The sequence below is a fragment of the Gopherus evgoodei genome, chromosome 7, assembly GCF_007399415.2.
Source record: "Gopherus evgoodei ecotype Sinaloan lineage chromosome 7, rGopEvg1_v1.p, whole genome shotgun sequence".
NCBI lineage: Eukaryota > Metazoa > Chordata > Testudines > Testudinidae > Gopherus > Gopherus evgoodei.
The window spans coordinates 112,950,672-112,971,033 of record NC_044328.1 but is presented as its reverse complement, the minus strand read 5'-3'; the positions used below and the strand labels follow the sequence as shown (position 1 = coordinate 112,971,033).

Below are 20,362 nucleotides of genomic sequence, written 5' to 3'. Positions count from 1 at the left end.
GAGCAATACCCCTAAAGAGACAGAGCCTCTTGAATGTAATAATGAATACACTGTAAATTAATATACACCATGTGCACACAATAATTCACAGCAAGACCATACCCTCTGCTCCTTTAAATCCCTTCTCAAGGCTTACTTCTGCTATGAAGAAACCTGTCATCAGGTCGGAAAGGGAAGGGTGAAAATGAAAAGCAAAAAGTATATTTGTACATAAAAGTTGTATTTATTTTTGTTTTCCCTCCCAGCTTTATAAGTTGGTTGTCTTCAAAGATTTCAAACTCATTGCCCATCTTGGGTTTTGTGCAGTGCTCAGCACACGGGCCCAGTCCTCACTGAGGTCTTTGGACACTACTGTAACATCGTTGTTGTTTGTTACTAATGTATCAAATAAATGCCTAGTAAGGCATATATGCCCTGAGGATAGTTATTTCCCTGAGAGTTTATATTCCAGGTGTTTTGAAATCATGACTAATATTTGAGAAAAGTTAAGCAGTTTTATTGAACAGGATGAGTCCACATCCAACCAGTGGTTTGATCTACATGGCATCATCAGCATACATGACAGAGGATCCAATCAGACATTCTAACCGAATGGCATTTTATCATACATTACAGAGACAATATCCATAGGAGGGACAACAATCATTATACAAGGCAGTTTCTAAGGTTTTCTGGCATGAACAAAAAACAGCCACTCAGAAGCAGATCAGAATCAGGAGGTCTACTGACATATTGTGAAAACTGCAACACTGCTAGTAAATAATACAGTCCAGGATTTACAAAAAGAATCTATCAGGTATACTTCAGTCTAAGGAAGAAAAGTGCACTGTCATTATCATTAAAGGGACTGGCACAATTACAATGGTCGCTTAGGAGCATCTATACAGAACTAATATCAGTGTGGGTGCAATTGCTTTAAAGTTGGCACTGTTAAATGCATCAATGGGTCAACAGAAAGACGGCTTCACTGAGCCACTGGGGAGACAGGCCAAAGGAATGGCTAACTGGTGACTGCCTACTCCTGGGAGTTAACAGAAGTAGTTTTGATAGAGCAAAAGCAGGTTATTTTGTGGAGGAGGCAAAAACTCAGAGCAACTGAGAGCTGATTTGAGACACTTGAATTTGCTCTGCACAGCAGAGAATCAACTTCTTCTCAAAGAGCACCCTTTCCTGGCCCATCAGAGAGTCTTGGGCTCTCTGCTGATGTCTCCATATTATAATCAAATGGGTGGATCAAATGATCCTTCCAGGTGAGCACTTCCAGCTGCTGCTTTGACCAATTTGTAAACTGTAAATTTCACAGTACCCTTAAGTGAACAGAACCGAGATCATATTGAAGGCTACAGTCTATAGAAGTAAAAATAATCAAGATTGAGTTACTCAAAACCTATGAGTAGGTTCCAGTTATGATGCTTGTACAGCACAACGCAAGTGGTTTAATTTTGTGCTGTGCTGAACTACAGAAAAACATGTTTTTTTAATTTACAGTAGTTGCCCCAAACTGCAATTTGACTGCAATATTAAAAAGGCATATTTTTTCTTTAAATTTAATAAAATGTCTTTTTTAAAGGACTTGAAAAGCAATACACCCACAGCACAACATAACGGTACATAAGAAATCACGATCTGTATACAGCTCCAAGTACATTAATTCCAAGCATTTGTTCTGGTGCTCAAAAGGCACTTAAAGATAAGAAAACAAGCATTAAAAAAAGCAAAAATAAAAGGCAATAATTTAATGCAAGAGACACTGGAATTTGTACCATATCTTTTAAAAGGGGGGGAAATAAAGATGGTTTTGTTATTAAGTCATTGTTGAAAATATATGTATAAAAAAAGTCAGACTACCAAAGTGAGTGTTCTCAAGGAACTAAGTGGAAAAAATTACTGGCAATGATTATACAACAATTGTGCCAAACAGGGGCTTTTTTCACTCCCCCTCAAAGCACATTTGCTGGTTCATTACTAGAACAGACTGATAGACCGTTTGAACATCTGCTGCCCATAATGACAAAGGCAATGACCTCAGGGTTAGGAAAGGGGGTGGGAAAATCGTGATGAAAAATCATCATCAATATGAAGTAATTGTGGTAATTACAAATGTCAACAATGTTAATAGACAAGTACGTAAACACCATTTCCTCTTGGAATACTATACTGAGGAACAACAGAATCACTACATACAGTACTTTCCCCCCACACACACTGTACACTGAAAGGTTAGGTCTGTGGTTTTGTTCTTATTTTATTATTTTTTACATTGAGCTATCTACTAAGTGCAAAGATTTGGTGAGTGGCATTGGCTTTCATCTAATTTTAACCTATTTTCTTTTTACAGTTTACATTTTAACAGTTACTTTCCAGCATTTAAGCAAGTACAGCAATATATAACAGACTAGAACAGGCAAGAGACAGTTAAGAGGAGAGGATATGTGGAAGTGAAACATGCTTGTGCACTGGACACAGAATAAGAACGAACACCTAATCAGTTCCATTGGATTTGTGTTAAGATTTCTCTATATCCAGTCAAGTAAATGTTACCTTGCACAGATCATAGGGCTTCCAATTGTTTTATGTGCATGGGTAAGTTATGGATTGGACTCCCAAATGAGAGGTGCTAACATGATAAGATTCAAAGGGCTAGAGGTGCTAACATGATAAGATCCATTGGTCTTTTCCATATGTACATTCTCTGACAGAAATATTGGATTGTTCATTTGGAGAAGTGAAGGATTCTACATTCGGTGGTGGCTCTGAGGTGTCGGATAGAAAAGCAAAAGAACTTAAACATGCCATGGGATGCTGAAAGAAGCTGAATGTTAATCTTAACTCCAAACAAGACAGCAAAGTTTGTTCACTTATTTTGCTCAACAACAGCTACTGCAGCAGAAATCAGATTAAGGGAAAGGAATTAAGGTGTGAAAAATGCTAGTACAGCATCTGTGTGGAGTTTGAGTGAGACTCATCAAGACCTGTTTCATGTTCAGATGACATGATTGTATGGAAAAAAAGAAAATTAAACCACAGGTCAACTCTATGAAAAGCTGGTCAAGAAGTAAAACAAAAATGAAAAAAGAAACATGGAGTGTCTTGTATTCAGTAATTAGAGAAGAGACTTAGTTATCAGACAAAAAGTATCATGCAACCCCTAGTTCTTTCTGCATATTTTTCTCTAGGTTAAATGTTCAGAGGAAAAATAAAATATAACTTCTTTTGCATAAACTCAAACTTCTGTATTATATAGTACAGTACAGAAAGTGCAAAATATCACCCCATCAGATCAGTTATGCGTCTGATATGGTCAAATATGGCTCATGCTTTTCATGCAAGACGACAATCTGAATCAAGATCCTCGTGTACTGATGTGCAACTTTAAATAAAGGAATGTTATCTTTTCAAAGCCTCTTTGCCTGTTTAGTCCCAATTTGTTAAGATGTCAGTTAATAAAAGGCCAGGGGAGAAGGGGAAATGAAACATTTCAATACTTTATTTATTTTTTACCACAGGTCTCTTACTAGTCCTTGTTGGTTTGGAAATCTTCAAAACAACCCAAGTTTTGTGATTTCTTTTTGTACACACCTAACACTGTGCTATGTCGTGGAGTAGATATTTATACACTTTATCCCTATATATATATATATGAACTGAAGGAATAACATGTTTCATTTGGCCGTATCATATTCTGTACAACCTACTGGCTAGGTAACAGCCGCAAGATTCGGAGGTGAAACGAAGAAATCTTAGGACTGAATGCAAAGAAAAAAAAATCCACCCAGCTTGCTGAGAACGGTCACTAGATGCATTTCAATTTCTTCTCTGTAGGCCAACAGTTGAGCAAAAAACAGCATGTCTTCTCTTCTTTTTAAAAGCCAGCTACTGCAGAATAGAAATTCCAGGATTGATCTTGTATTGCTTGATGCTCAGTTGCTCCACACACGCACGCGCACACACAAGTATTCTCAAAAAAATTAAAATCAACCAAACAACTCTAGAGGGAAATTTCAGGGCAAGTTTCTGAGGTAAATCTAAAAAAAAAAAAAAAAAAAAGTATTGAACTTTGTACACTTTATATATACTTCTACACAGACTGTATATTCTCCAGTGACAATACGCAGGACAGCCATCTTATTCTGCCATACAGTTTTACTGCAATCTTGGTAAAATGTTTCTGCGTGGATGTGTGTATCTATAATGGAATCATTAGGCCTCAGGCCTACGCACTGATTTCCCTACTGAAGTTTTCTTCAGGGCGTAATTTTTCCATCTTTTCCTTTTAAAGAACGAGACTGCAGAGTTGCGATTTCCACCCAAAAAATATCCAGATATTGACATTTTTTCATCCCTCAACTAAGAATTCCTTGCTGCAGAGAGCTACATGGTGCCTGATTTATCCGAGGAGCTATTGGGGTAAATCTTCTCTGTGGGCGTCACTGCAGGACTGCCCATTCCTGAACTGCTACTACTGCTTGATCGGTGTTGAATCACCGGTCTGACAGGTCTCATGGGTGGAGGCCTAAGCTGAGCCCCAACAAGCCGGGCTGAGAGGGCTGGTTTAAAAGTAGTCATCATTTCAGTGGTGGAGCTACTGCTGCGTCTCATGGCGGCATCAGGGTCTCGGATCATGATGGTGTGAAGTGGGCTGGCAGGTTCTGAGTTGACAGAGCCCCCCTGAGGAGTCTTCATTGGCTCCAGGGTATCAAGGACAACATCAGGGGCCTGCTTCACAGTGTTTTGTCTCTCGAGCTCACGCAGCTCATTCAGAGCGGTGCTCATGGTCTTCTCAATGTCCTGTCAATGCGATAAGCAAAAGTGTCATCAGCATCCCTGCATTTTAGCATTACCTGCACTTCATTCTGCCATCCAGTGGAGCTTTACCCGTCTCAGCATCAGTGCAGTTGTTTTCTGCCTCCCTACGGCCATATGCCCTTAAATCCTGAGAACTGCTGAGCTTCTGCAACTGCACTGACATGAGTTGCTGGTGCTCACTACCTCTCATGAGCTGGCCTCTAAAGAAGGAGCTGGCTCCGAGAGGAGTTGTAAAACCCAGGTCCTGACCACAGGTAGGCACCAGGCATCTTTGCAATCCTGCATCTTTGACATCAGTGGGAGTTCTGGCAATGATTTCAAAAGGCAGCAAGTCCTAAACGCCCCATAATACCATGTAAAGTTAACTCTCAGAATCAAGTGAAATTCCAGGTGGAGGAATTAATTTTTGCCTACCTCTCTTATGCAGTTTGTTTGATACAACATTGTTCTCCACTCTCTGACCTAAGTTATCATACAGCGTTATGATGTCTCTCAGCAGCTACCAAGCTCTACTCTAGAGATGGCTGCATTTCACTGATGGGAGACATATCCCTTGCTGTATCTACTTTTACAGATGCGTGGTAAGTCTTAATTATATCTAATGTTTGTAAAAAGTATTTTGTGATCTTTGGATAGTATTCGAAGTATTATCATCAACAAGAGGGAGTCAAAAGGTCACTATCAGCCAGGTTAGGACACAGCTAGATTTTGTTAAATATAAAAAAGATTTACAAAATTAGCAATATTTTCACAGGGCCAGATCCTAAGCTGATGTAAACTGACATTGTTCCATTGATTTTGTTGGAATTACTGATTTATACAAGTTGAGCATCTGGCCCAGATTTTAAAACAAGACTCAGAAAACCATTTTATATTTTGGCCTGTTCTTAGTTGCGATATATCCCGCCCCTCAGCAGTGTTTGCAACTCGGGGTGCCACTACCATGAGCAAGTGCATGAAAAGCAGAATGTGAAGCTCACAGGGGCAGATTGGTTCCCCAATGCAAACAAACAACAATGCAGGAAGTAAACAAAGAAAATCCAGTGGTGGAAGAGGAAATGAGACTGTAATAATTCTTTAAATATACTGGACTTTTTAGTTTGCCAGGACCAGCAAACAGACAACTAGAAATATTCCCAGGCTGAAAATACACCAGGACATGCTGATGTGACCTCAGTGGGAAAATGCTGGTAGGAGAGAGCAGCCTTGAACTGCTCTAGCTTACTCCAGAGGTTGAACCGGGCTTTGGGGAGTGCAAAGGTGGCACAAGGCACAGCTGAGTCAGACCCTAGAGCATTTACGTGGAAGGCTCTGCTTTTCACTTAAGCTACCGCAGGCTATAGAGATTATTTCTTTCTCACCAATGCTCTCACCGCTGGCATTTTTTCCTACATTGGAATAACCGGCTCAAGTAGGAAAGGGCCAGTTCTCATGGTAGTGATTTGTGAAGCACCAAACAAAAAGCTCTCCCTGGCATACGCAGGATAATAATGTTTTACATGGTTCACTGCTTTGAATGGTGAACTGGACCAGCTGCCTGGAATACAAAAAGAGTCCCTATTTTCCTGAGAAAAAGCAGGTCTGGAATAATGGTATTTACAACAAATCCAAAAATTTGGCCTATACCTTTAAAAATAAGGCAGACACATAACTGAGGCTTGATGTAGCAAGAGTGTCATAGTAACAATGAGCAACAAAGGAACAACACGCCCGCATCAGGCAACAGACGAGACTGAGGTGTGAAAAGCTCAAGAACCGCTACCTCAAAACCAAACAGCTACACAAAATTTCTGGGCAGCCCAACCACCAACTTGCACAGAGGGAGGAGGCAGAGCCCAGAGAAAGAAAATGTTCCCCCACTCACACTGTCCAGCCAATTCTTCTGAAAGACTGCCAAGCATGCCAACTTCCTCGAATCCAAAGGCACAATGGGCCTGACGTTCCACTGCCTTGCACTGGGTGCCATCACTGACACCTGTGTAAAGCAGAGGTAAACTCCGGATTCTCTACTCTCAATAGAGAATGGCACAGTGTTACGCCTACTTCCACAGGAGTCAATAGCTACACGAAGTGGAAGGCAGCATCAGGGCCTCTGTTATGACGTTTGGATCACAAATAACACTCTCTGATCTTGTATGTATCTGTGTATCAGAGGCCCACGACAGACCCCAAAACACCTTGCAATTTTGTGCCCTGACTCTGGTATGAATTCTGTGAGGTAGAGTTGCCAGTGTTGTGAGTTGGGTCTGCAGCTGAAGGATCTTAGCTTCTGATTTCAACAGGTCTCCCAGGCTACGGGTAGCCTGGCTGGTACTTGGATGAGAGGCATCTGTTAAAAATTAAGAGTACTTCAGGATGCATTGCTGGTAAATTAGGAAGCAGTAATTAATCTATACTGAATCCACCATGTAACATAATGCTGGGGGGCACGGTGTCGCTGGAGAGAACATTTTTTGGATTAGACAGAAACTGGGAGGTCCTGGCCACATCTGGTTACTAACAAACCTAAGGTGTGTTTTTCAAAAGCAGGGATGTTAGCAGGGATCTCAACCAAATTCTTATTGGGGTAACTACGTTCTGTCTCTTTAAATCCCCTCTGAAGTTCTAAATAGAGACAGTATTCCTCTTTACTTCCTGTCCCGTCCATGAACAACCACCACATTTCATCCCACAGGTGGCTGCAATTCAGTGGTTGGTGAAGAGATTCCTCCAGGTAATCGTAAAGGGCTTTGAGACGGAAGGCACTCGGTACTGTATCTCCAGTCTCCATAGCACAGAGCCGTCTCACAGCCCTCTTACCTCCGCGAGTGCTTCTGCTTCCAGAGATTTCTGATCTCCAAGACTACTGTGCCGAGTAGACCCACAGGTCGATCTCAGTGGGTGGCCATCTGACAAGGCCTTCCTGTCTGGATAATTGATGCTGCCAGCGCTGCCAAACGTGGCCATTCTGCGCTTTTCAGGGCTCTCAATCCTGCCTCTGTTGAGTGGTATTTTGTGGGGGCTGCTAGGACATGCTGCTGCTCGAGGAGGGGTGTCTATACCAGGACCCATCCCTCTTGGGGGGCTATGGGTGTCCCCTCCACTCCGACGACGAGGGATGGCTGCGCCATCGGATCTCAACCTTACTCTGCAAAGAATTCATTGAAAGGCAATTGAATTAGATTATTATCTGGCATTTCATATTTTAGTGCATGCTGCAAAATCCCCAGTGGATGAGCTCTGAAAGCCCACATCTAGTCAAAACAAAGATCTTTCACCAGCAGAAAACCCAGCCAACAGGAGTGCTACAAATTTTGGAGAGTGCCAAGAAGTGGCAACCATAATATTTTGGAGGCTGTTTGAATTGATGGATCTATTTGGCTCCCTTCTAGTTTAAATATGGCATAAATGGTACAAGTTGTTCTCTGGTTCTCACTGAATCGTGACATTCTAATTATCCTGCCCTAAATGGTGTGTCACAATCAATTTGTCTTTCACAGTACAAGGCCACCCGTGCTTTCATACCAAAGTGGATCGATTGCCCTACCGGCCCATTACTCCCCCAAATCCATAGTCTGGAATATGATCTGTCGGAGACTGGATGTCATTCTTTGATGAAGCTTTATCATCCAGCAAGGGTCCACTGCTTGCCTCGCTGTCTGCCTTCTGACTCAAACTGTCGGAGAATGCATCATCCCTATGAAAAATTAAACTCTGTATCAGGCAGGCAGATAACTGAGTGCCTCACACATGAAAGAAGAGTGTGGCCTCTTAGCATTTTCATACCTTTGGAATCCTAATGCATCCACTCGAACCAGGGGGGAAAATAACATTCATTAGCACCCAACAAGAAGAGAGTGGGCTCTAGTGGAAAAAAAGGAGGCTGGGAATCACAACTCATGAGTCCTAGTCTTGGTTCTGCCACTGATTCATTGTGTCACCTGGGGCAAGTTCCTAAACTAGAAGTGGCCCCAGCTGAAATCCTGGCCTGAACACCCTCAAACCAGATCCAAAATTAACAGTGAGATGAACCCGATCCCAAGAGCCAAACTCCCCTGAAATTAGGGAACGTTTGACTGTAAGCTTCGTGGCTCAGGTCCATCTCTACAAACCTCCTTGTGCTTCAATTTACCTGTTTATAATGCAATCTTAGGTACAGTACCTATTCCACAGGGGCATGGTGAGACCTAATGAGTGCGTGTTTGTGAGGGGTGCTTGGATCCTTGGATTAATGGCCATCTAGATGCAGTGTAAGCCTCAAAGATACAAGTCAATGGTGCAGTGCCAAGTTACACCTGCCGATGATCTAACTGAGTCCGGACTGCTCAGCTTTGTTCTTTTATGGAACCAATGACTGATGTGTTTCAAACCTCTTGGAGCTTTACTAATTATGTAGGTGGTGGTGTATTCTTGAACAAGCAGCAACGTCTGAGCCAGTAACAGGAGAAAGGTACACGTGACCAGCTAGAAACTTGGCAAGGAGACAAAAAAAATCTTCATGCTAGTTACTTAGAAACTAGGGAGCAGTGTTGGGCAGCGGACAGGCAGCCTAATTACTCTGGTAGGCAGAAAAGCGCTTCATGGTAAGAAACCCAAACCCTCAGATGTGTGCTTTCCTGAAAGGCTCAGCTGGTAACGTGACAAGAGCAGAGGCCCCAGGACTTTCACATCTTTGGCCATCAGCAGCTGAGGATGCAGTGGAAGGCTAAAACGTGGAGCTTGGGACAAGGTCCCTGGATGTTCTGTGTCCCTCTGAAATATCTGATAGTCACTGACCATTTATAGCCTGATCTAAAGTCCATTAAGCTGGTGGAAAGACTTCAACGGGCTTGGGGACAGGCAAACCACAAATGTTCTTTTGTTTCCTCTGCCACCAGGGGAAGTCTGTATGTAACATGCCTGCAGTGTCTGCATTAACTTCTTCCCTAAAATTTCCCACCTAAACAGCTCCACTGTTCTACTGTACAATGGCTGCTAGCACTTTAACTACAGTGTCATCTAAACACCTCCTGTATCCAGAGCCCACCCCCAATGCACGTTAGAACCGTCATTGTGGCTTTTTCTCAGATGCCTATAGCCACTCTATGGTCTCAATAACTGGAGCATGCACGCATCCTCTTGCTTCTGACATATCCCTGTGTCAGGGTATCCAAGGAGGGGCTGGCAAAAAAAACTGCCTGTACCAGGATCTATGCTGTGCAGGTAACACCTGTGCACCAGGGGAATTTCCAGCTCAGAGAATCTGACAGGAGTGGTGCAAAGGGGCTGGTTTAGTTTAACATTTAATCGTCACTTGAAAGTGGGGGAGTTGGAGGGTGTCAGATTAAAACAAAAGAGAGTGATGAGGGCTGTGTAAGTTGCAGAAAGGCCTGTGCACCTGAGGGACTGCCAATCACTCCTGGGAGAAATAAGCACCCTGGCTGTCCTCTAGGGCCCGATGCTCCAAAGTGCTGAGAATCTTCAACTCCCACTGCAGTTACATTGCAAAAGGAACCCAGCACCAGCCAGGACTGAGCCCCAAGTTTCTGAGAAAGGCCGCAAGGAGCCCATCCTTGCAAATCCTACCCATCTTATTTTTTGGAGAGGAAATACCCTGCAAAGGTTGTCCGCATGCAGATTTGTTTCAGTCTTTACAGCAAAAAATAAATGTCAGTTGATGGACAAAAATGCTGTAGATATTAACTAGGATTTTTTAAAGGAATCATCCCATTTCAGACCCCACAGAGCGTATCTATGCTGGGAGCAGATTTAATTGTAAAAGTCAGCTCCATTACATACATGGTTATATATCCTGATTTATATTTATTATGCTATGCAGATAACTTAGTTAACTGTCTGGTTAACAGTTCACCTAATGAAAAAAAAGTGCTCTAATTTATTATTCAAAGAACTATTGGATGCAAAATAATGCAACAGTGTATGTCAGAAATTGTCTGCCTATATTGCTGGCTCAGCTCTTTCATGTATGTATTCAATAATACAGTGCTGAAAGAGACATGCAGTAGATTAATAAATTGCCACTCAAGCAAAGAACAAAGGTAAGAAGAGAAAATTTATTTGCAATCAAAGATGGGAAGAATTCTTAAAACAAATGAAAGGACATTTTAAAAAGTTGCGAAGTGACTTATGAGCCTCCCAAGTCCCATTTTCAAAAGTGACTTGGGCACTTAGGAGTGGCTCATTGACTTTCAATGAGACTTGGGCTCCCTAAATGCCAGAATCACTTTTAAAAATGGGAATGATATGTTTCTGAAAATTTTGCACCAAACTCTCAACGCAAATTAAGGGGAGAAAAAAAACCCATTACAGTTCATCCAGTGAGTGAAGATTACAATTTTCTTGCTTAAGAGGCCTGAATTAATGGTTAGAGCACAGGACCAGGAGCCAGGAATTCCTGAGATCTAATGCTGGCTCCAACACTAGACCCCTCTACCTCAGTTTCACCATCTGTATAAGCTTGACACCCCCTCACCTGCATCACCTAGCCCATATTTTAGGCATTTAAATAAACTGGCAGATTTTCAAGAGTGTGTGCAGACCCAATGGCTCACACTGAAGTCAACAGGACTTTGTTTCTTTCACAAACAGCTTAAATCCCAGCTTTTGGAAATCAGAGACCTGCAGCCAGCCCACAAGCTCTCAGTGAGATGCACAGCACTTTTGAAAAATCAGGCCACTCATTTAGGTGGCTAAACAAGGCTGTAGAAGCCTAACTGTAGACACAATTTTGACATTCTTGCCCCACTTGAACTGCCCACTCACATGTCTTGTACAACTATGTACTGATGTGGTATGAGACCATCCACACCGTTATGGCGCCCTTCCCACCAATCCTCCGATGCACGATGGTACAAGAGAAGCGAGGCTCCTTTCTTAAAGGAGAGCTCTCGCAGGGACCGGCCAATGTAGTCAAACTTCGCTATTGCTTCAATCTGTTCCACTTCTGAAAAAGAGAGAGAAAACAAAGCAAATACAGGCACGCTCTCCTCAGAAATCACCTGAGCCCCATCAGATGCCTCTCACCCACAAGGCATTGATACTACTCTCCATGCTTCCTGACAACACTTTCTACTAAGTACCGTCCATCCTTCTAGGATAGCTAAATTCTCATTGGTTTCCCAGACTCCCACACAACAGGAGACCAAGAAAAGCTACAAAGCAAATGGGAAGTAATTAAAATTTCATTGCATGTAAGTGATGTTCCAACCTGTGCCACCATATTTATAATTGGCCACCCATATTTATAAAGTCATTTCTTTTGGTTATGGATTCCAGTTCTTCCTAGGTGGAGCACATTGTAAATTTTACCCACATCCTGAGATCAAATCACCACTTGGCTACTGCTTCAGATTAGATTTCACCCTCTTTTCTTTATTCTGGAGGCAGTTTGGTCTGAATTATTAATGGGTAGCAAATACTCTCGGAGGACTCCCATCGGAACAGAGAATACAAAACCTGAGCTATGCTGATATCCCCCATCCATCATCAAATCACTTCTCTAGACTTCCCCACTACTCTGCCACATCCCACCCCTTCCAATCTGAGCACTGCCATTCATCAGATATTTCAGAATCAGCATCTGCAGGCCAGATTTTCAAAAGAGCTCAGCTGCCATTACAGCACCAAAATTAAGTGGCCAAGTTTCCAAAACGTGCAGCAGTCAGCGCACTGAGCGATTTTGAAAATCTGGCCCAGAGTGTCTCAGCGGGAGGAGCTGGGTGCTGAGTCTTTTATTTAGGTGCCTGACAAGTAGCAGCGCTCTTTTGAAAGTCTGGTTCCAATTGTGGATGCTGAGCACTTGAAAAATCAGAGCAGCAACTCTCCTGAAAAGCTAGTTTTGCAATAGCAAGGCAGAGACGACATCTCCCTCAGGACTGTGAGCGTGCTAGACTGCACAGTTTATCAGATTCACATTAAATGCAAATTATTGGATTTAGGCAGCGGTGTACACCACTCTGCCCACTATCATGGCCATCTGTGGGTGCCAGCAAGAGAGCAGTTTATGTAGCTCGGTTTTCTCAAACACCTGCCTCTTGTTTTCAAGACCTACCTGCAATGCAGAAAAATGGGGATCCACAGGGGCAGCCGCAAAGCTAAACAGGGCAAATTAACCTTGATCTTTCATATCTGCCCCATTCTCATTAGACTATGGAAACTTCCTTCATTCCATCTGCTGCCTCTTTGAATTGCAGGCTCAGCACCTGCTGGTAATCAGGATCAGACCTACCCTTCTGCTTAGAAACAAAGTATGAATGAGGTGGGCAGTGCTAGGGAGGGGGGAACCTGAAAGATATTGACAAACTCCCCGATCTTCTCTCTCTTGTGACACTGCACCATTGTTTGAGATGTTCCTTTGTGCTAGATCGGTCACCCTAAGATACATATTTTCGCTCAGTACAAATGATGTGACATTTGGGGCTATTACGGGAGGGGAGGCAGATCAATGGAGGAAGCTGACTGGAGAAACATAATAGGAGAGGCTATCAGAGAAGCATTCAGAGCCCTGATAAAATATTGAGCTTCTCAGCAGGGTGTGCACGTGGGGGTAAAGAGAGAGACAGAGCATGTAAATTCATAAAATAAAGCCGCTCTTCTTCTCCACACTTGCATCACAGTTAATCACCCAGAAACTCCAATCAGAACTATTAATGTGACCATCGAAGCATAAAATTGGCTAAATGACAGCTTGCTCTCCTTCACCTTTGAGTCACGTTAGCTCCAGCTTGCTGCTAACACTGAAAAACGTAGAGTGCCTTTTTCGTTAAAGACCCATTTTCAATCATCTGAATTATCATCTCCTTCCCACCCCTTGTGCACCTTTTTACAGACCACCAATTAGGGCCACTTATGCCATTTCCACATCAAGTGGAAGAAAGGCATTGGGGGGTTTTACAGCAGTAGAAGAAATCAATGGAAACTGGCAATAAAGAAAACAGACAACAGGTATGCATAGCAGTGAATCAGGCAGATTTTAAAGTGCACCTTCACTCTGCACAATAACTCAATTAAAAACGCATCTGGGATTCTGGCTTTATCATCTCTCAATAACCCCAAAACAAACTTGTTCGGTTTACAATCATTTTTCCAAAAAGCCACAGCTGCAAATGCAACCTGGATATGGAAAGCAAACTGGGCTCTCTCCAGTTTGTGCATCACAACTAGAAACGAAAGGTTCTGCCCTCATTATCACCTAAGCAATGCCCTTGCGATCTCCGCTGATTGCAAAGATTTTACTGAGGGCATAACTAGGCCCCACATGTAGAATTTAGTTAACAAGTCTGTTGCCAGAACAGAATCCAGCATCTCCCGCCATAGCTGCCTCAGCTCCATAGGTCTGAAAGGAGTCAGACGAAGTTCAGCTTTATTCATGTCACTAAAGAAAGCAGACCTGACTGTGAATAAACAGAGGGAGCAGATGTTTTGAATAAAAACGGCACCATTTTGGCTAAGGTTTCTGTTCAGCGTAGGGCCACTGGGTGGGTGTGACCCACAGCCCACTGACGCCAATTGAAAGACTCCCATTGATTCCAGGAGGCTTTGGATCAGTCCCTTGAAATTCATTACTCTTCCTGTGGTATGCACAAGAACGTGGAGGTGAACAGGAAGGGGGTCCCAAACACAGCAGGCCATCCCTGCTGCCCTAGGCTGCACTTGTCGGTCACTTTCATGCAGCAAGTCTCCTGCTCTTTCCCCCACCACTCACCTATCCATCAGGTGGTGACAGTACTGTAAAAGCAGGGACCACAAGCCAGCCTGGTCAGCTCAATTCCAAATTAAAAAGAAAAGAGCTCACTGTCGGGATTAACGGGAGCATAAGGGGCAGTTCTGGATGCACTGTTTTAAAGCTCTCACAATGCCACAGAATGAGACTGAAATGTAGCCTGTGGCTTCCTGTAACCACCCCCTTCCCCCCGGGGGGGGGGGTCTATGTTGATTAGACCCCTCTAAAGGAGTAGTCTTTAATATGCACATGCACTGTTAGACACATTGCAACATCTTCCCCCCTAAACAGCCATATGGTAGTCCAAGCTAATTTGATTAGGAGCAAAATACACATTGCTTTCCTGCACACGTTCCCCTGGCTCTTCTTACTCAGACTCAATTTTCCGCTGTTTATGTCTACACTCACCATCATCGCTGGTATGCGGCTCTGTGCCGTTGTCATGGTCCACTTCATCAATGGTGCCCGGCTCGCTGTGGGGGCTGTCGCTAACATTGAATAGTTGAAAAAAAAAAAGATACAAATGTAGTTTTAAAAAGAAGAATTAGATTCTACTTGCAGACTACACAGTAAAACAAGTTCTTGGGGCAAAATCCTGATGCCACTGAAGTCCATGTGAGTTGTGCCTTTGACTTCAAAGGGGCCAGAATTTCACCCTTTGTTTGTTTTAAAATCATGGTACACCTCTGAACTTGCTCTCAGAACCAGAGACTCATTCTCTGAACTTCAGATACAGAGTCTGAATCTCCACTGTCCCGCACCTCGTGTCATCACTTACACCTGTGCAAAGCAGAGGCAAAACCATTTCTCCGTTCACCCACTCAGTCCGGTGGTATCATTTCACACACTCATTGTACAGGCATTCATGGTGACAGCAGGTGCAAATCACAGGATGAACGAAAGCTTTAAACACCTTGAACTTCAGAGATTTTGATCTGGAATTTCGGTTGAGCCCATTATAAAGACACTGACTCATTGTAAAAATTCAGATCTGAATCCACGTTTGGATTTCAAGCACCCCCAAAATTCCTCAGTATCAATTATTGAGATCCTTGTTTGAGCATGGGGTTATGTCTTATAGTTTCCTCTCAATTGTGACTATTAAAAGGGGCTATTTCTGCAGCAGAAACGACCTGTGCAGTAAATCTTGCCCATTCCCCACTTCTGATAAGCAGAACTCTGAAGTGAAAACTCCCATTGAAGCAAGTGTTTCTTTTTAACATTCATAAGGACCACACAAGACATCGAGAGATGGGTCCCAAGCCAAACACTGACTCCATAATCTTGTATACGTATACGTATACTTTTGTATACGTAACAACTGAGTAAAGAACTATGGGACTTCGATCAAAATTCCCAGTTCAGGAGAAATTTGGTCACAACAACTGACCTGAAATTCAGTTTCTGTATTAACAACCTTCCATGAAGTCTAAGACTTAGAGAATTTTTGTTTAGCATAAATGCTAATACATTTTCAGAAAAAAACCTCAACCGTTGTCCTGAAGCTTTCATAATGCTTTGCGGCACTGAACTAATGTGGGAGGACTGGAAAGGAAAATTGACCCTAAGCAGACTAGTCCATTGTCACTACTGAAGCTGAGAGAAATGCAAAACATAACCAAGTTGCTACAGAAAAGCAAAGCAGATTTGTAAAATTCTCCGTTTTACTAATCTACCGTGTTACCACAGAACCTCAATTTTAGAACCCCCAAACGTACAAATGACCAGTTCCACAAACCATTTTCTCAACGAGGGTGTGGGAAGTGATGCTGATGAAGAACAAGTCGACATCCCTCCACATCCCAAAGCCCTCAATACACTGGAAACTGCTTTGCAGTGGTTTGAAGGACAAGAAGAAAATGCTGCAGTGCACCATTCTTCAACTTATGCATTGCACCGCCTGTAATTTTGAGATGTTCTATTTCATGAAGTTTGTGATTTTATGAACTCCTCAGTCCCCAGTGAGTTTTCAAACAGGGGTTCTACTGCATTTGTAACAAAGATAAGGATGCGGTAGCAAGGCATAAAGCCAGATCCTCAGCTCACGTAAACCAACGTCCTTCCAGTGAAATCAGTCAGTTGTTCCAATTTACAGCAAATTTATACCAGCTGAGAATCAGATCCATGATGTTTATAACAGGAAGTAGTAACACTGACAAAACAGAATGAATTCCCACCTGGGGTTTACCCCAGACCTGTAAGGCCTGAATGCTTGGCCCAAATTTCCTAAGGGCATCCTGCCTATCCCAATCTCTTAATGAGCTGCTTTCATAAGCCATTTCCCTGAACTCATGTGAACAAAGTTAACCCCTTGTTCATCAGGCACCAACTAGTAGCCCTGTATTGTCACAGACCCACTCTTGGCTTACGATGGAAAAAGATGAAGCTAGAGAGAGAAGTCTGGCCCTGTTTAGAATACTGAAGTTGCTTATTTCAATCACCCACTTCTTACCAATACTCTTCCCCTCCAGTCATGCATTTCTCATACACAGGTCCTTCCAGCTCTCTGTGGTTGGGGAAGATGCCCTCGTGATTTATGATAATGGTTTTGATGACCTCATTTACATGGGCTTGGCAGGACACCGGATCCTGCCCATCTGGAATGTGCATCAAAGTTGGTCCAAAGCAGATGGCCAGGTTGTAGGGATCCATCATGTTCTCATCACTGTACTGTGACAAGCTGCAAACACAAGCAACCCACAGGTAAAGTTCTGACCTGTCTAATGTTGGCTCCAAAACTCAGCACTACAGAGAGTTCATGCAGTCATGCCGAGGAAAGACATTAAGCCAGAGCAGATAGCAAAATACTAACAACCAAAGTGCCTGGCAGCATTTGACTTGACAAGAAAAGGGAGGCCACTGGAAAGGAGGGGAGCTAGCAGCTGAGTTAAATAAGAACCAGATAAACAGACTCACTGATTGAGGAAAGCAAAGAGATATCTCATGACAACAATGACAGCTCGGGGCAGAGTAATGATAATTTGCTGGATCTGGTGCACTCTTTCTGCAGGGTTCTCCATTTCTAGAACACAAGAATACATGGTAGAGTTTTATGGTCAGGCATTTGCCTGAAGGGCTCTAGTGGCTAAACAACATAGTAAAGCATGGACTTTTATCCAGATCTAATAGTCTGACATGTAAGGGGGGAAAAAAAAACATTTGTATCCAGACAAATCTGATTTATAATTTGACATTAACGACCAAACATAGAAACATGCCTACCAAAATTGTGCAGCTCTGTGTGTACAAATGTCCATTTATGCCAGTAAATGTAGAATGTGCATGGAGAAATTCAACACACGGATTGAATTCTGTATCTAATTGAAACGGGAGCTATTTCCACAGCTACGTCTTTATTACAGTATTTATACATTTGATCTCTAAACTGCTACTGTATTTCCCAAAGGATTTAATCAATACAGGGACATGAAAACAGGGCAGTTTTTCAGCTTTCCTATCCTACTTCTGTTTTAATTTTCTTTACTGCTTTATGGGCCTAATCCTGAGGTCCTCACTTAAGCTTGGTGTATACTACAAAATTAGGTTGGTTTAGCTGTATCACTTAAGGGGTGTGAAAAATTCTCATCCCTGAGTGTCGTAGTTAAACTGACCCAACGCCCAGTGTAGACAGCCCTAGGCCAACATTAGATCTGTTGACCTAGCTATCACCTCTTGGGGAAGTGGATTACCTACACTAGCTTGAGAACTCCTCCCAACGGCGTACGTAGTGTCTACACTGAACAGGTTCGGTGGTGCTGCAGTAGCATTTCAAGTGTAGACACGACCTTAGTCTTTCACTCAATCCTTGCTCTGTTTTTACTCAAGTCAAACTGCCATTGACTTTAAATGAGAGTTTTGCCTGACTACGCTAATTCAGGACAGGATTTATCCCTCTATGCACACCATTAAAGCCAACATACTGTATTAGAAGCTGACCTATTTTTTATGAAGTGTGACTTCAGGGATGTAGTGTGGGCACAGTGCTGGGAATGCAGATGAGCACACTGGTTCATATGTGACCCACACTATTCCCTGAACCTTCACTGCAGCTAAAGCACTTTTCCGTGGCCCAACCAGAGAACTAGACTGAACCTGAGCAGAGCCTTTACTCAATTAGCTTATCCTATTCCTCCTCCTCCCCCCGCTTTCTTTTTTTTAATTGGGTACCTCTGCTGTCCCAGGTTCTATCTAAAGCATTACAGGAAAAGTGACTTCCAGGCCATTTCTGATCCAAACAGAAGCAATAAAGACCAAAGATTTTGTGAGAACAGGCACTCCTAGGAAATTCCCTATCCCAGCTGGATCTAAGAGAGATTTCTACTCTAGGGATATGTCTTACACAGCCACAGCAGTGAACCCTCCCAGCTCAGGACAACAGACTCAGGTTAGCAGGCTGTGTGGTAGCACTCTAAAAACAGCCCAAGCCACAACAATCTACACTGCTAATTTTAGCACAGTAGTACAAGCTCCGTGAACTCGAGTCTGTTGATCCAATCGTGGAGGCTCATTGCCATTGGCTCAGTAGATGTACCCGAAATTAATTGCCTAATGTTTGGGTACTTAGTCAAACTGTGAACCATGCTGAAGTTTGCTTATCACTCAAACACAAAAACTGGTCAATATTTTTTGTTCAAACACTTTTCTGTGACTATTGGCCATATTTTAAACATGGAAATACTGCAGAAAACATTGATTTTCTCCAAGTTTTCCATTCTTTGAAGAAAATATTGTTTTAGTCTTTATTTGTTATCATTTGCGGTGGTCAGTTTTCATTGTTTTGCTTAAGGATGGGGTGATTTAAATTAAATTTTAGAAAAATTAAAAATAGAAGATTTTTTTAATCCAAACAAGACAATGACGAATGATCTGTATTGAAACGCAATGGAACAAAACTCTCTCAGCAAATTTCGAAGTGTCCCTTTATAAAAAATATTTCAACCAGCTGTAACAGAGAGGTTTTAATGGATGTAATCATAACTGCATCACTTTATAACTGGGGCAGGCCAGTGAATTGTGAATCTCTAGAATTAAAATTCCTTTTCTGTTCATTTCTTTGGCATGTGCATTTGAGAAAGATTTCCATGTAAACTCTCAGCTCCCAGCTGAGCAAAAGTGACAGGCAGCCTCTCATTTGTTAAGGAAGGAAGATGCTCTCATATCACATAAACAGTGAGTTATATGGCACTGCAACCTTCTGGGGCATTCAAAGGCCCTATGACATGTGCAATGCCACCTGCTGCAGAAAGTCACTCAGAATACTTTAGCGTGAGCCAAGGGAAATCAAACAGACTTTCTGTTTTATAGTCCAGAGAGACTTCTTGGCTGATTCAACCTGTCTTCCTTAGCAAGCTCGTGGGCCAGAACAGTAAGTACAAAGCTTGATCATTTTACAGCATTTTGTTTTTGAGTGGTTCTCAGATGTAGATATTTTCCCAACCCATTTAGGTTGAGAGACATATTATACAGCACACATTTATTGGACAGAAAAAAGGAAGCCATTTATTATAAACGTACCATCAGTAGCACTTGATGTAAAAGAAAGTTAAGAAAGAGGAGAAGAAAAGCTATATAGAGATTTTTTTTTTAAAGAGAGGGATAAGGAAGAAGAAAAGAAAAGGAAACATTAAGAAAAGGAACCAGAAAATTAACCACTGATGTGTGCTAGGAATCACTCCCAAAGGCTCTTATAATTGTGCTAACTGGCCCCAATTCAGCAGGGTACTTATGTTCTTAAAGTTAGGCATGCACTTAAGTAGTCACATTGACTCCTATGGGAATATGTGTGTGTCTAAGGTTAAGCATATACCTACCTACCTTTTTAAACTGGGACCTTGGGACAAATCCAATGCCTATGGA

At 42.5% G+C, this 20,362-nt stretch overlaps 1 protein-coding gene across 4 annotated transcripts in view; it reads right to left on the bottom strand.

Annotated features, from left to right (window-relative positions):
- Positions 1 to 267: 267 nt before the first annotated feature.
- Positions 268 to 20,362, bottom strand: part of SRGAP3 (SLIT-ROBO Rho GTPase activating protein 3) — a 263,835-nt gene continuing 243,740 nt past the window's right edge. For 3 of the 4 annotated variants that reach the window (XM_030569715.1, XM_030569712.1, XM_030569713.1), the window contains exons 16-22: positions 17,423 to 17,528; positions 16,959 to 17,186; positions 14,915 to 14,994; positions 11,548 to 11,728; positions 8,333 to 8,482; positions 7,606 to 7,933; positions 268 to 4,788 (exon numbers count right to left, since the gene is read on the bottom strand). In XM_030569715.1, coding sequence (XP_030425575.1) covers positions 4,372 to 4,788; positions 7,606 to 7,933; positions 8,333 to 8,482; positions 11,548 to 11,728; positions 14,915 to 14,994; positions 16,959 to 17,186; positions 17,423 to 17,528 — 1,490 coding nt within the window. In that variant the 3' untranslated portion in view covers positions 268 to 4,371. The other variant, XM_030569714.1, reaches the window with a different exon arrangement.